This window comes from Hydra vulgaris, chromosome 13, assembly GCF_038396675.1.
Source record: "Hydra vulgaris chromosome 13, alternate assembly HydraT2T_AEP".
NCBI classification, from domain to species: domain Eukaryota; kingdom Metazoa; phylum Cnidaria; class Hydrozoa; order Anthoathecata; family Hydridae; genus Hydra; species Hydra vulgaris.
Window position 1 is genome coordinate 22,735,558 of NC_088932.1, and position 15,214 is coordinate 22,750,771.

Here is a 15,214-nt window from a genome sequence, read left to right on the forward strand (position 1 = left end):
TAACATATATAAACTCTACTAAAACAACATCTGCAGCATATTTGAACTTTTTCATATGATAGTCAACAGCTTTAAATTTAATTTCACAATCTTTCCAGTATAAAATACTATAAACAATACATTCAGTCATTACATTTTTTTGTTAAATAACTTTTTAATTCTGCCTTCAAACACCAAATGCCTAAATGTGTCAGCATTATACTAGCATACTGTTAATTTAAAACATCTTCCACTGCAATCAGACTAATAAAGTCATGCTAATTAGTTGGTCATTAATGGAACATAAGAATAAGAAGTAATTAATTAAATAAGAAGTAATTAATTAAATAAGAATAATTATAAGAATAAGAAGTAATAATAAGAATAAGAAGTAATTAATAAGTAGTTATTAATTCTAAAATATTTTGCTAGAGAGAATTTCCAAATAAATTAGTCAGTCTACAATACATTGAAGTCATATTAGCTATAAAAGCTTAAACTGTTTGCAAAACATTTTTTACTACTTAAGTAAGAGCAATAAGGTTAAAAATTGAATCCTAGGCTGACACATAAAACATTTTCATTCACGGACCAGTAAGAAGTTTCCCTAACACTGCAAGCAAACACATTTTTTTAATGGAAAAATGATGCTGGTGGAACTGCTTGTAAATTTTAACATTTTGCTGTTCCAGTAGTGAGAAAATGTTTGAACTCATTTTAATGCTTCATAAAAATGAAAAAAGTATGAAAAAGAAATTGAAGACTTTTCCACCATACCTCGTGTTGTCTACAAAATTTATAAAACCTTTAGGATCACCTTTAACACCCATAAACCTTATTTTATTCATAACTAGAACAATTTTGTTTACCATACAGTCATTTCTAAATAATTGGCAACTTTTATTTTTAAAAAACATTTTCCTGCTGAACAACATGAAGAAGCAAGTGTGTCCTTCCAGGGCAATGATCTGACATTTACCTTTACCTAGATGTCAAGTGAATACTATTAATGTAAACATCTTCTTGTGTTGTAGCATCAAATTTTTGAGTAAGGTTTTGGATAACACATGATTGCAGATCTGATATAATGCCTAGTTCACAAGCCATTTGCTCATAAACTGGGCATTACTATGATGTAGAATACCAGTAAAAACAGCACTGCTATGAGGAATATCAGTAAAAATGACATCAATATATTGCCCTGTTTTCCTTATCAGCAATGAAATGTTACCTGTTGGGGCATTATATAACAACATGTTATAAATTACGAATCTAATTTATATAGTAAATATGTATATTCGTCTTAAATTTTCAAATTGGTAATCTCATCCTCCTCCATCAGAAGCATATCATTTGCAAAGCAAGAAATCACTTTGTTGTTTGCCTTAATATCAGCATTATATTTGAGTTTTATTTGTATTTCATTTATTTATAATGCTCTTTTTACTTACTACTTTTACTTTATTTTTTATTTATTAATAATGCTTTTTTTGTAGCCTTCTAACTACTAATACACTCTCTGTAATACTTTGTTTTAAAATTTTTTCTTCTGGTCTCTAATTTCTACCCTTTAAGATTTAATAATTTCTTTTTTTCATTTTAAAATCTTTCATTAAACCCCTTATTTTATAGGGCATGCTGTTTAACTTAGGTCTAACTAATGCTATTTTGCATCTGTGTTCTCTGGAAGAGCTAGCTAACTGAGAAGACAAATAGGATAACCATCATTTTAGTTTTTTTTCCTAAGCAGTCAAGTTTTTTTCTAGAAATATGCTTATCTAATGTCTTTGTGCAATAAACTGCAGATGTTAAAGGTTTCCTAGCTAATTAAGTTAAAGTACTGATATAGTCAGAAGATGCGAATACTGAAAAATATACGAAAGCATGGACTGAACTATAGCTGGCAATGAATGTGCTGTTAAAGATGAGGAATAAAGATTAAAACTCAGGCATGCATCTTTTTACAAGATGCACACCTGATTTTTCAGTTATGAGACTGTATTGATCTGTAACTTGTTGAGTAATTTTTTTGTTTGTGAAAATAAAAAAATATTCCAATTTATGGTTATTTGTGGTTAATGCTCTTGAAACTAGAAAGTAAGGTATTTGGCGCTTGGTAAGATAACAACCTTATCAAATACCTCTACATTTTTTACTATTAAATTGTTAAATTTAATAGTTAATTATTTACTTTTATTATTACTTAAAATATTTATTATTCAAATTATTATTTATTATTTACTTAAAAATTGTTAAAAATTGTTATTTGTACTGACTCTTATTATTATCCTTATTGATTTTAATTATGTGTATACTAACTAACCTGTTTGTATATTTTAGTTTACATATTATTATATGAAGAATAAAGCCTTCTATGTTGGTTTAAAATTTATTATAGAATATTAAATTAACTACACTACAACATTATTTTATATTAAAACAGTATTTTTAATGTTTTAACTAATGCAAGACAGACTTAAAAAAAAGTGGAACAACTCGACTGAAAAAAAAAATGCTTTCTTTAAAGCTGGAATTACGCATACATATTACTTTGTTATCAAAAGTTCTAGAAATTTTGATTACAGTACAAATATCATTACATACATCATTTAAGAAGTTATTATAACAATATCATTTCTATTGTGATCATTTAATACTATTACCATATATCTCATGTTGAACAATTTACTAGTGGGAACCGATCATTCAGATGCAAGATAGTGATTTAGGTAATAACTCAGACAAATATAAAAGTATTTGTAAACTATTTTCATGTATACTTATTAGTTGATAGTTTTATATTTTCTATCACTATTTCTTATATTTCCTTTTTTATATTAACTTTTAAAAGTGTGGATTCAGAATATCACAACAAGCCAAGTAAACTTCATTCCTAGAACTCTTATTCTCTAAGTATCTTTTCTTATTTTATATGTTTATGAAGGTAGTACGAATGCCTTTGGTACACTTCTAACAGCTACAACCTGAAAGTGCAACCTCGTATTTGTTTGTTTCATTTTTGCATATTTACTAATTTTAATGTTCTTTTCTAAAATTCTTTCTCATTTACTTGTCATTCAATTAAGTCTCATCCTTTTATTGTTACTGTTCCTAAATGCTCCAAAAAATCTTATTTGTCTAGATTTTTTCCTCTAACCTCCTCTTGCTTTATAAACTTCATCTTTTCTTTTCCAGTAACTTCCAACTCTAATAGTGGTTGCTTGCAGCTTTGTTGGAAGCAAAGATATTAAAAAAAAAATGTTTTGCAGTATAATAAATCATCTTCATTTAACCTTTAAATTTGATAGAAAAAAATTTATAAACTTCTGCTTATTAAAATATAAATTTGATCTATTTGATTTGGTTTGCAATATAGCAATTATAAATGCCTTTAGTATTGAGTAATATTTGCAATGTGAGTTTTTAAATTAAAAAAATGTTCGTGAGTTTTTAAATTTGAATTTGAGTAAATTTTATATGATTGAGTGATGCAATTTAAAAGAAAGTTTTGCAAGACAAATCAATTATAAAAATAAATATAAATAAACAACAACAAAAAACACAGTGGATAGCCCATTGAAAGTTTGCAGCGAAAAAAAAAATCTTATATTAATGAAAAGCCTTTTCATTGACTAATAATGTCATGTGCTAGAACAATTTTACCAACCAATAATATATGCTTTTGGTAGAGTAAATAATTTTAATAGCCAATCGACTGAGTAGCCTAAAAAAATTTTTCTACTAAAAGTCCCTTTAATTCGCTAAGAATGCCATGTGTCAAAATAAAATAAAAAGCAATTCGATAGTTTACATAAATGAATAAATAGGCAGAGCAGCTAATACTATATATGTTTGTATCTAAGAAACATTTTTTTGCACATTTTTTTAAAAAAGATTAAGTAATAAACTTTTATACTTAAATAGCTTAAATCTTTTCAAAATTAAATTCTTTAGAATTTTAACAACTACAGGTTTAGGGCATGCAATGGAATGTCAGGGGCTTAGCTATGTACATAATCCGCATTTTTTTTTTTGCACATTTTTTGTGTAACCACAACAGGGAATCACATAAAATGTCACTGCCAATTTTATTGCCCTAATTTGTGCTTTTTTGGATTACAGCAAATGAATAGATGTTGCTTTTTTTAATGTTGATTACTTGATGGAGGACTTCATGGAGCTTTTCACGCATCAGAGGTAAAATATAAGTGGATTGATGAAAGCAATCTTAATGTAATTTAATCAAGAATTGAAGATGAAATACAATTATCTTCTTTCTATAGCATTGCTATGAATGTGCTAGAAAGTGGTTTTTCTTTTCTCATCAAGTTTTGTTCGTAAATGTAAAAAGATACAACAGTATATAGATGTTTATAAAATTTAAAGCCATTACTTGTAACATATAGGAGGTCTTTTAGCGAGATCAAGTTTCACAAATGGAACTGGAACAGCAGAAAACTGATGAAGATATTTTTTATTAAATGGATGAAGTGCTATAACACCTTATTATTCTTAGATGAATTATCACCACTTAATCATTTTATCTTTAATTACAGATATAAATTTTTAGGCTTATATTTACCATGTACCTGGTTGTACTGAGCTTAACTTGATTCTCCGTGAAGAGGGCTTGTTTGCCCTGGTTAAAAAAACTGGTTTATATTTGTTTAGCCTTATTGGGAGTGAATGAGTTAAAAAAAGAATGCTTTTATATAAATAAATAATAGATGTTTTGACTTCTTTTAAAATTCAATAGCTGAGTGAAAATATTAAAAGTAAAAATATAAAATATGTAAACCATATATATCAAAATTATAAACAAAAATAATAAACAAAAATTTATTTTAAGTTTATAGGCTTAAATAGAATTAGCAGCAAGACTACAAAATTACAAAGTAGTCGATAATATTATAGAGATGACTTACTTTAATTTTCTTTCAGGGTTTTGTTTTAGCTTGACTGTTATCTTAGATCGACTGTTCAAAAGTTATGATCAAATTAAAATACTGACCGATATTAGAAAAATTTCGGTAGCTGAGTATCTTAGCTTACAGTATATTTTTTTGATTTTTGACAGATCATAACTTTTTAAATAAAAAAGGTGATCACCTGAAATTTTTTACCGTAATAGTTTTTCACCTAAATAATCTATTTTTGCAGTTGTTTTTGACTGATTTTAAACAGTTTTTGAGTTATTGTACTTTATAGTTGTTAAAAAATGCCATTTCAGAAATAATTTAGAATCTTTTATGTGCCACAGTTTAATACCTACAGATAGACAGTGCCAATTTTTTTGTTACTTTTGTGAACCTAGGGTAAAAATCAAAACAATGCATTAAAAGGTAATTTAAAACTTGTAGCAGCCTGTTAAAAACTCCTTTTTTTCAAAAATATAATAAACTACATTCACTTTGCAGGCATAGAAAGTAAATACAACAAAATAGGATGTGGAAAGCAAAAAGTTAAAAACTGGATAAAAGTATGACAAACCTAGTAGCATTTGATATATTACAAAGATTTGATGAAAGTATGTGTTTGAAATATAGATATTCAAAGCTGCAAGTTTCATCTATATTCCTACTGCCCTGGTAAAGTTAATTTGAAGACTTATTTGGAACATGTGTTTGAAAAAAATGATTTTGATTTTGACAATCAGATCACATATGAACAATAGGTATCACAGTCTAAACAAGCATTATTGAGTTTATCGAAACATTAAGTGAAACTTTGTATGATCTTCATCAGATCCAAAAGCGAGTCTACCAGTAGCAATAACAAATCAGAAATGCTTAAATTAGGTGTTAAAAGGTGTTAACATATTTTATTAAGTGATAATATTATTAGCCATTAAACTTATTTTAACTTCCAGAAAAGATATGAAGAAATGAGCACAGTCCCCACACCACAGTCTTGTACCAGATAGAGAGATTTTTTTTTACAGAGAATATCTAACAACACTGTCTATGATACCCATAACTTTGATTTTTGAAAAAACTACTGTAATACAGAATTTAAAAAAATCTAATGTAAGCTCCACATATTCAAATTTTTCCAATTTTGTTCAATATTGAATCAATCAAAACTTTTAAACGGTTCAATCAATCAAGCTAAAATTTTCAAGATGTGTTGTTTTTTTTCTCATAAAACCTGTGGGTAGTCAAAGTTTGGAGTAAATCTGAGATAGTACTCTAAGGCACTGCAAAAAACTAGGTGATTTCATATGGAACGAACCAGGAACCTTTTTAACTATCAAGCTTATTTATTTAAAGTTAGCGCAGACCACCTAATAAACGTCAGCTAATAAACACCAGCCTACACTATGCCAAAATAAAAGTTCCAGAAATCAGCCAACTAAATGCTACAGCAATCAAGTTGTCCATAAGGTTCCAAAAAGCTTTCTTAGTTTGCTAACTGGTGGAGCTGTGTAGAGTGTGTGGAGAGTGTAGAAAAATTGAGTGTGAATATGTCAAAATCATTACACCAGTCTCAACTAAATGGAACTTAAGCCGCATGATGCTGGAGTCAATTTTGAGGATGAAAAGAGCTCTCATTTTAATTTAAAAAAAAGCAATGTTTATGAGAGGATGTGGTTCCAACCAATGAGCAGTTTGTGATGATGGAGAAACTGGCTTAGGTGTTCAAGTTTTTTAAAGATTGCAAGTAGGGCTGTGGAGTCGGAGTCACAACATTTTTAGCAGAGTTAAAGCCGCGAAACAAAAATGCGACTCCAACTCCAATAGGGCATTTCCATTCCAGTGAGTAAAAAAAAAATGAAATTTAAAAACAAACATTTTTTTAATTCGGAAGATGGAATTCTAAGAAGATAGGTGATATTTTGATTATCTAAAAGAAAAATGATAGAAGACAAGTTTTTCTTCATGTTTTAATTATTCAAACTTTGCAATAAATAAAAAAAATTTTTGAAACAAAAAATTAAAATTTTTATAACATGTGATTATAATATTTAAAATTGATTTCATGGCCCAGATTTTTTTGATTCTTGAAGATAATGTTGTCTTTTAATATTTCACTACCATAAATTGCAACTAGGTATCTTGGAGGTATCTTAAACTTTATGCCAAAGTGAACAGATTTTGAATTTCAGTGTGTGATTTAAAAGATCAAATTAATTAGAAAAAGAAGTGATAAAAAGTTTCAATGAAAGTGATTTTTTTTACTTTGCGTATTTTTAGGTTACTGAATTGAATGGCAAAAGTATTTTTTTTCTTCTATGACATTTTAGCATTGTTTTTTTTTTGCATCACGCACAGACATATCACGCACGGACAAATATTCATCCATGCGTGATAATTATTTTTCTTTTGCTTTATAATGTTTGAATCGCATATTAGTTTGAGTATAATTTAGTTAGATTGAAAACAGTTGCTTAAAAGAATTTAGATTTAAAATGAACAAAGTTTAGCATTCAGTAGTTCAGAAAAAATTTAGAAAGAAACATCCAGAATATCGAATAGCTGAAACTAATCGAATGAAAAATAAAAGAGCTAACATGAGCGAAAAGGAAAAGGAGGAAGTACGTTGAAAAAAAAGAAGCGAAAGAAAGAAGCGAAAGCGAGAGGTGAACCAATCAACATCTGATATTGAACAATCCTTTTTATCCCCGCAGAGTTTTGGAAAGGCAATTAAAAAAATAAATTCAGCATTACCTGCCAATTCAAACAAAAGAAAATACCTTTTAAAAGAAGTTTGTAAACATGAAAACATACTACTTTCTGATATTTCAGAATCAGGCCCTGACTATGCCGGTTTGGACGATGTTAATTGCAAAGTGCTTGATTTTTATTTGCGAGAAGATATCAGTAGAATGGCTCTAGGATGCAAAGATGTTGCTATTAATAAGAAAACAAAAGAGAAGGTATGACATCGTTTGTATGTAGGAATCGCATTTTATTTAATAAGGTTTTCAGTTTTTGTAAACAATTTTTGTTTTCTTTTAAAAACAAATTCGTCACATGCTGATGACCATAGGAGAAGCATATTCACTTTTTAAAAGTGAGCATATTAATTTAAAAGTGGGGAAATCTAAGTTTTACAATCTGCAGCCATTCTATGTCAAGCTAGTAAATGATCTTCCCCACATTATTTACCTTTGCATATACCATGAAAATTTTCATGTTATTAACAAATACCCTTCAAAAAAAATTTAATATTATGTCAGATATAGTTGACAGATCTGTGTGCAATCAAAACAACCAATCTTGCATGTTTTTGGAATGTAAAGCAAACTGTGGGTTGCCAAAGTTTGATGAATATGTTTCTAATGTAATAGACTCATTTGGTGACTATTCTAACAAACTGCTCTTTGTTTTTGATCAATGGTCCTCAGAAAATGCGCAGAAAATTGAACAACCACTAACATCTTTGCTGCCAGATTATGTCATGTGTACATAAAGTGACAACAAAGTGCATATTTTCGCACTTTGTTGAAAATCACCATCAGAAAATGAATGGATTAAACAAGTAAGTAAAATTATAATTTTATTTGAAGTACGATAAAAAAACTTAATAATTTTGTATTAACCTTTTTGTTATATTTATAAACAAACTATTCATTCATTTATATTTTTTATTCTTCTAACATCAGATGGATTTCAGTGAAAATTACACCATAATGGAGCAAAGTGAAATTCAATCTGCTTACCGGGTTCATCAGCAACTAACAGTATTCACTGCTGCAGTTTGGAGCAACCAAGGCAACCAAAATTAGCTAAATGATTACTTTCAGTTGCCCTTCCTTGCAGCCAACTAAAAAGAGGCCTGTACACCATTGATATGCAATGCTTAAGAAAATGATAAGGCAACTCCCAAAATTTATAAGACACTTTGATAAAGACATTTTATTTACAAACTGCAGTTGTGGGCAATAAAAAATATTTATTTAATGTAAACACTGCAGACGATTATTTAAAGGGATTCCAAACAGACAAGACATGTTGTAATCATATTGAAGAGAACAATAAAAAAATTTTAAGCAAAACTTTTTGATTAAAACAAAACAATAAATGCAAACCAAGAAAAACTTTTTTTCTTTATCTTAAGTTCGCCTTCTTTGTTTTGTAATAGGCCAAATAGTCTTTATAATATAACTGCCATCAACAGATTTGTTAATTTATTTAAGTGCGTTTTATTCATAAGAGTTTTAGTACATGGCATCATTGATTGTTTTGTTTGTTTAAAAGATCGATTTTGTAAACATACAAAAAAATCAATGATGTCATGTACTAAAACTCTTACAAATAAAACGGGCTTGAATAAATTATCAAGTCTCTTGATTTCAGCATATATTATAAAGACTATTAGACCTATTACAAAACCGAGAAGGCAAGTTTTGACTAAAAAAAAGTTAGCTTTACATGATATGCATTTTTTTTTTTGTTTTAATCAAAATTCAGCTCAAACAATTTTTTTAACATTCTTTAATGTAAACACAACATATCTTGGTGGTTTGGGATTCCTTTAACTGCAAACTGTTGTTGTTAACTGTCAAAAATTTAATTTAGGTTTTTTATATTAAGTATAAAATCACAAACTTATTAATAATGGGCCTTGCTGCACTGTTGAGTTCATGTGAGAAAAAAGTGTTCTTTAACTTATCAAAATTGGCTCATTCCATTAGTTACATGGCTAGAGCCAATAATGAAAAATATACAATATATAACCAGGCATTAAAAATACTTTTGTTTGTTTAGGAGAGTTGTAACTTTACTTACTAAAATAGCATAATTTTACTTTAAAATTAATTAAAAATTTTATTAGAATTACATTATTTTTTTACAGATAAATTAGAGCTATAATGCTTACTAATTTGACATTTTAAATAGTTGAGTGTAATATTGCCATCAATAATTATTATTGTGGTAAAGCTATGGTCAAAATGACAAGACAATATTGTCTTTTGACAAGATAATAATGTTTTATTGTTGGCAAGACAATATTGATATTGTTATAATGGTGTTGTATCATTATTTTTTTTTAATTAAAAGTTTTATAGTTGGTTGCATGGTGAGTAAATGCTTTATTTATAATATTTCAGCTTTACTTAAAAAAATTTAAATTTTTTTTTAAGACAATTTCATTTAATGCAGTTGAAAAAGACATATCATACCATACCATACTGAACCACATGAAACATACTGCATAACAAGTATTTCAAAAAGAAAGACTTGCAAAAGGCAAAAAATGGATGAAAAAAAAGAATGTTATAGAGATAGAGCTGCGTGTATTATCTTTTATTGAAATAATAAGTTCATATAAGCACCTGTCTACCAAGCAACTTGATGACTTAGATGATGTACTGGCTGAAAGAATTGTTGGGAAGAAGCTGTGCCATAAATGGTTTGATTATGGTAATACCAAGTCTGTTATGCGCAATGGGAGAGTAGAAAATTATATAGAATAAAAAAAGACACAATTTTTACCATTTTTATACTAAAAATAAGATAAAACTAATTCGAAAGCTGTTCACCATCATATGAAAAAATGCCAATTTGCTGCTGAAATAAAGTATTCATATTTTCATAATTTGATTATGTGATAATTTGCTTTAATGTTACTTATGTAATAGCAGCAATAAAGTTACTTCTGTAATAATAATGTAAAAGCAGTACCATGTGAGGTGGGAGTTGCTAAAAAAAATTAGGTAAGCTTGGTCAAATTATATTTGAAAATAAATATGTGATAAACTGCACTAATATTATTTTTTAATTGATTAATATAATATTTCTTATAAATATGTAAGGTTAAATGGCAAATAAATGTAGACTATTTATGATATATATATATATATATATATATATATATATATATATATATATATATATATATATATATATATATATATATATATATATATATATATATATATATATATATAATTGTAGATAATTATTATGAACTTTACAGATTTTAAAAACGCTCTTCTTGGTGCATTACATACAAGTATATTAATCAACAAAATTTATAAAGATATTCAGAATTAAAAATTTCTTACATCATACCATAGAGCATTCATATATAGACCTAGCTAGTTTACAGTAGATAATATATGGTACATTTGATTATTATTTCTGACTTGTGCACATTTGAGAACCATAATAATTTATAATTAGAGTAAACTTTGAACTCTGGCTTTTCCGAAGCATTTTAAATAACTAATTAGAATAAGTGTTAGAGCAAGTGTAATTAATACTAACCTGATTTTTATCAGCATAGCATAACTTTTTTTTTTAACTTTTAAATATCTAAACTATTTTTTCATAGATATTTTTATATATCCATATTTTTTCATATATATTTTCATATATTCACTTGCGCTTGTTTTTATGAATAACGCTAATAAATGTGTTTTACTCTTCTACAAAAAGTATTTTTTGCACTTACTGTTTTTAGAATATATATATATATATATATATATATATATATATATATATATATATATATATATATATATATATATATATATATATATATATATATCAGTATATAAAGTCACAACCAAATATGTATTGAATATAACCATTGAAAGCTATTTTATCCATTAATCCTTTCTGAATACTTTATTATTACGTAATAATATTTCTTAAATTCGTGGAGATCATTAATGACCGTCATTCAATCACCACTGAGAAGTACTAAATCGCCACCGGTGATATGCGCACAGGGACGATATTAGTTTCTAATGGAAATATTTTCGACACATCTGTATTAATTGTTAACAGGTAGGTTTTTATTAAAAGGATTATCATAACACTTACTGCATTATACCAATAGTTATAATTGTTACATAAAAGTTATGTAATAGTTATATACTAATATATAATAGCTAGAACTGTATTGTGGTAGTATGGGAAATAAATTGTATAAAATAATACACAAATTTAAAGAGTAAAAAGTTGCAATTTTTAACAAAAACATTTGGAAAAACTCATAAGGCGTTAAGATATTATAACTTAAAGAAATTTTTTTATACTTTGAACTAGCTTTTTTTAAATTGCATTTAACGTTCAGTCATTATAATTCAAATATATTCAGAAAATACAAATTTAACGCAAATTTTAAAAAAGCATAAATAATAATAAATATACAAAAAACTTTTTATCTGAAGTTCTTTGTATTTAGTATTTGCATTCTTTAAATTATTTTATTATTTTTGTTATTATACTTGCTACTCTTGAAAAACCTTTTAGTTGACATTCAAACTATATATACATATATAGTATATATACATATACACTATATATACATTATATATATATATATATATATATATATATATATATATATATATATATATATATATATATATATATATATATATATATATATATATAAAATGCCAGATAAAAGCATTTAAAGATAAAAGTAATTCTTTAAAAAAACATTGTTTTAAATATCTAAAAAAAAAGTTGTATGTATTTATACATATATATACATATATATATATATATATATATATATATATATATATATATATATATATATATATATATATATATATATATATATATATATATATATATATATGTATATATATATATATGTATATATATATATACATGTATATATATATATATATATATATATATATGTATATATATATATATATATGTATATATATATATGTATATATATATATATATATATATGTATATATATATATATATATATATATATATATATATATATATATATATATATATATATATATATATATATATATATGTATATATATGTATAAATACATACAACTTTTTTTTTAGATATTTAAAACAATGTTCTTTTAAAGAATTACTTTTATCTTTTAATGCTTTTATCTGGCATTCGGTAGACCATCACTTGGTAAACACTAACAATTCAATTATTTTTATTATAGAAACACTAAAACTTGAACAACAAAAAATGACAAACGAAACAAGAACTGAAGTTGATAACAACCATAGCAAAGAAGATCAAAATTTTGGCAGAACAAGGGAGGAGCATAAGCGTCTAGATGAAGCCTATAATGAGTACATTGATGAAAATTTACCAGGTGACCATCATCGAGGGGATATTACCTCTTCTGATCGAATGCTTGCTTATTCTGATGCTGTGATGGCAACATGCGCAACATTTCTTGTACTACCAATAAGAAACTTAAAAGTCCTCATGAAATCCACTCCAATAAATAATGCAAAAGTTTTAAATACTACAACACATAGTTTAAAAACAATGCAAGTATATATAAACATAACAAATACCAAAAACCAAACTTTATCTGAATTTATTAAATCGTTTTCTAACGAGTTTATAATGTTTTTTATTGGCTTTCTTATTGTTCTTACAATTTGGGAAAACATGAACCTTCGAGCAATTGTGATAAAACGCGTTGATGATTTTATATTAACTTTGGTAATTTTTGAAATGTTAGCAACTACCGTGCTTCCGTTTACATTGGCTTTGCAGGGCCATTATCCTTATGAAAAAGTATCAGTTCTATCGACGTGCGTAGTATTAGGAATTCTCCAAATAATAGATATTGGAATTATTTTATACGCCACACATTCACCAAACCTTTTACATGTTGATTTAAAAAACTGGTCGAAGGCTAATCTTCGTGAATTGAGTTTAATAATGATTTTTCGACCGTTAATTAGTTTAATTCTACTAATAACTGCTGGCCTGTTTTGTTTAGTTCATTTTGCTGTGTCATGGGCTTTCATAGCATTATTAATTGTCATGCCAACAATTCGAAAAGTTTACTGGTTTGTTCGTCGAAGAATGAAAGGTATTAATGAAGGGAAAAAGGGATCATTTCTAGAGCATTATTCAAAAGGAAATATTTCAAAAGAGCGTATTGAAATTATGAGCGATGCAGCTGTCGCAATTGTAGCATGTATTCTTATACTCGACATTACTGTTGAAGAGTTTCCCGAACCAGATAAACTCAATGGCCACAGTCTCACCTACGCACTGAACCATATGAAGACGGAGTTTCTTACCTTTCTTGCAACTTTTTGCTTGGTATCTGCTTTGTGGTACGTTAACCATGCCGTGATACATCTAATAAGAACTGTTAACTCCATTATATTGTATTTTCAGAAAATATTTCTTTCATTTTGTTGCCTTTGTCCTCTTGCTGGAAACATGGTATCAAGTTTTGCTACAAAAGGAAATAATGAATCAAAAGTTGCTATTCGTTTTTCTGCAATGATTGTGTTTATTTCGAGTAGCGCAAATTTTATCATTATTCTGTATGGTTTACTTACTGGATCAAAATACTTACATGAGTGGGCTTCATTTGAACACTTCCAAAAAAACAAACGTCAACATATTTACACTTTGACTAAGGCATTAATTTTACCATTTTGGTCATTGATATGTACCTTAGGGAGTCTGGGATCTCCATTTGCAGCACCTTACGTACTGTACGTAACATACCTTGCTGCACCTTGCTCATTTTTTGCTTCAAAATTTATTCTTATGAATCATATTGGTAAAACAACCGCATATTTAAAAAAAAACATTTTACGTCGAACGTTCCATTCTAACAATAAGAAACCCGAGTATGTTTACACAGAAAAAGATTTGTTTCATGCAACAAACAAGATCGAAAACTCGTTAGAAACAAGATATCCGGATAGCTATGTAATAAGAAACGAGAATATAAATGAACAATAAAACAGCTTAATGCGCAAATTTGTACTAATCTTTACATCCAACCATTTATAGTTAAAAATTACATATACATAAACCTAAAATATAAAGAATGCGATTGTTAAATTCAAAACGAAAAAAATCAAAAAATATATAAAATAATTAAACTATTTCAAAAATTTCAATATTTATTTTAATTTAAGAAACTTGAGGATCATAAAAATGCTTTTTATTTTATTATATTTCATTATTTTGTATAAATAAGCAAACATTTACGCTAAAGGACGACATCAAATAGTGCACAGTGTCTTTAGCAACTTTTTTACCTTTTAATACCCACTCTCTAATCAAATCTTTAGCTGTAATTATTGTTTTGCCACTCTTACACAAATATCCTTTACCAATTTCCAAATTGTCTCAATGGGACGGAACTGTAGGCAGTTGGGTGTTTTCAAGCATTTTGGTATGAACTTGTTATCTATCGAATTGTTTCACTCTATGGTCTTCTTAGGATAACGACAAGAAGCAAGATCTAACCAAAACCAACAGGAGACATCGTGATTTCCAAAATGTCTAGCTTGCA

General features: G+C 27.0%; 1 protein-coding gene and 1 long non-coding RNA gene across 4 annotated transcripts in view; one reads left to right on the forward strand and one right to left on the reverse strand.

Moving 5' to 3' along the window:
• The window catches only part of LOC136089205 (uncharacterized), a 27,352-nt gene extending 16,032 nt beyond the window's left edge, over positions 1–11,320 (reverse strand). For both annotated transcript variants that reach the window (XR_010642853.1, XR_010642854.1), the window contains exon 1: positions 11,193–11,320. This is a non-coding gene — a long non-coding RNA (uncharacterized LOC136089205). The remainder of the gene's footprint in view (positions 1–11,192) is intronic.
• Positions 9,975–14,810, forward strand: LOC136072681 (endosomal/lysosomal proton channel TMEM175-like). 2 transcript variants are annotated; one of them, XM_065814946.1, is made up of 2 exons: positions 9,975–10,639; positions 12,872–14,810. In XM_065814946.1, exon 2 carries the CDS (start codon positions 12,898–12,900, stop codon positions 14,653–14,655), a length of 1,758 nt encoding a protein of 585 aa, XP_065671018.1. In that variant the 5' UTR covers positions 9,975–10,639; positions 12,872–12,897; the 3' UTR covers positions 14,656–14,810. The 2 variants fall into 2 exon arrangements, with proteins under 2 accessions (XP_065671018.1, XP_065671017.1); XM_065814945.1 differs by lacking the exon at positions 9,975–10,639 and adding an exon at positions 11,484–11,717.
• The last annotated feature ends 404 nt before the right edge of the window (positions 14,811–15,214 follow it).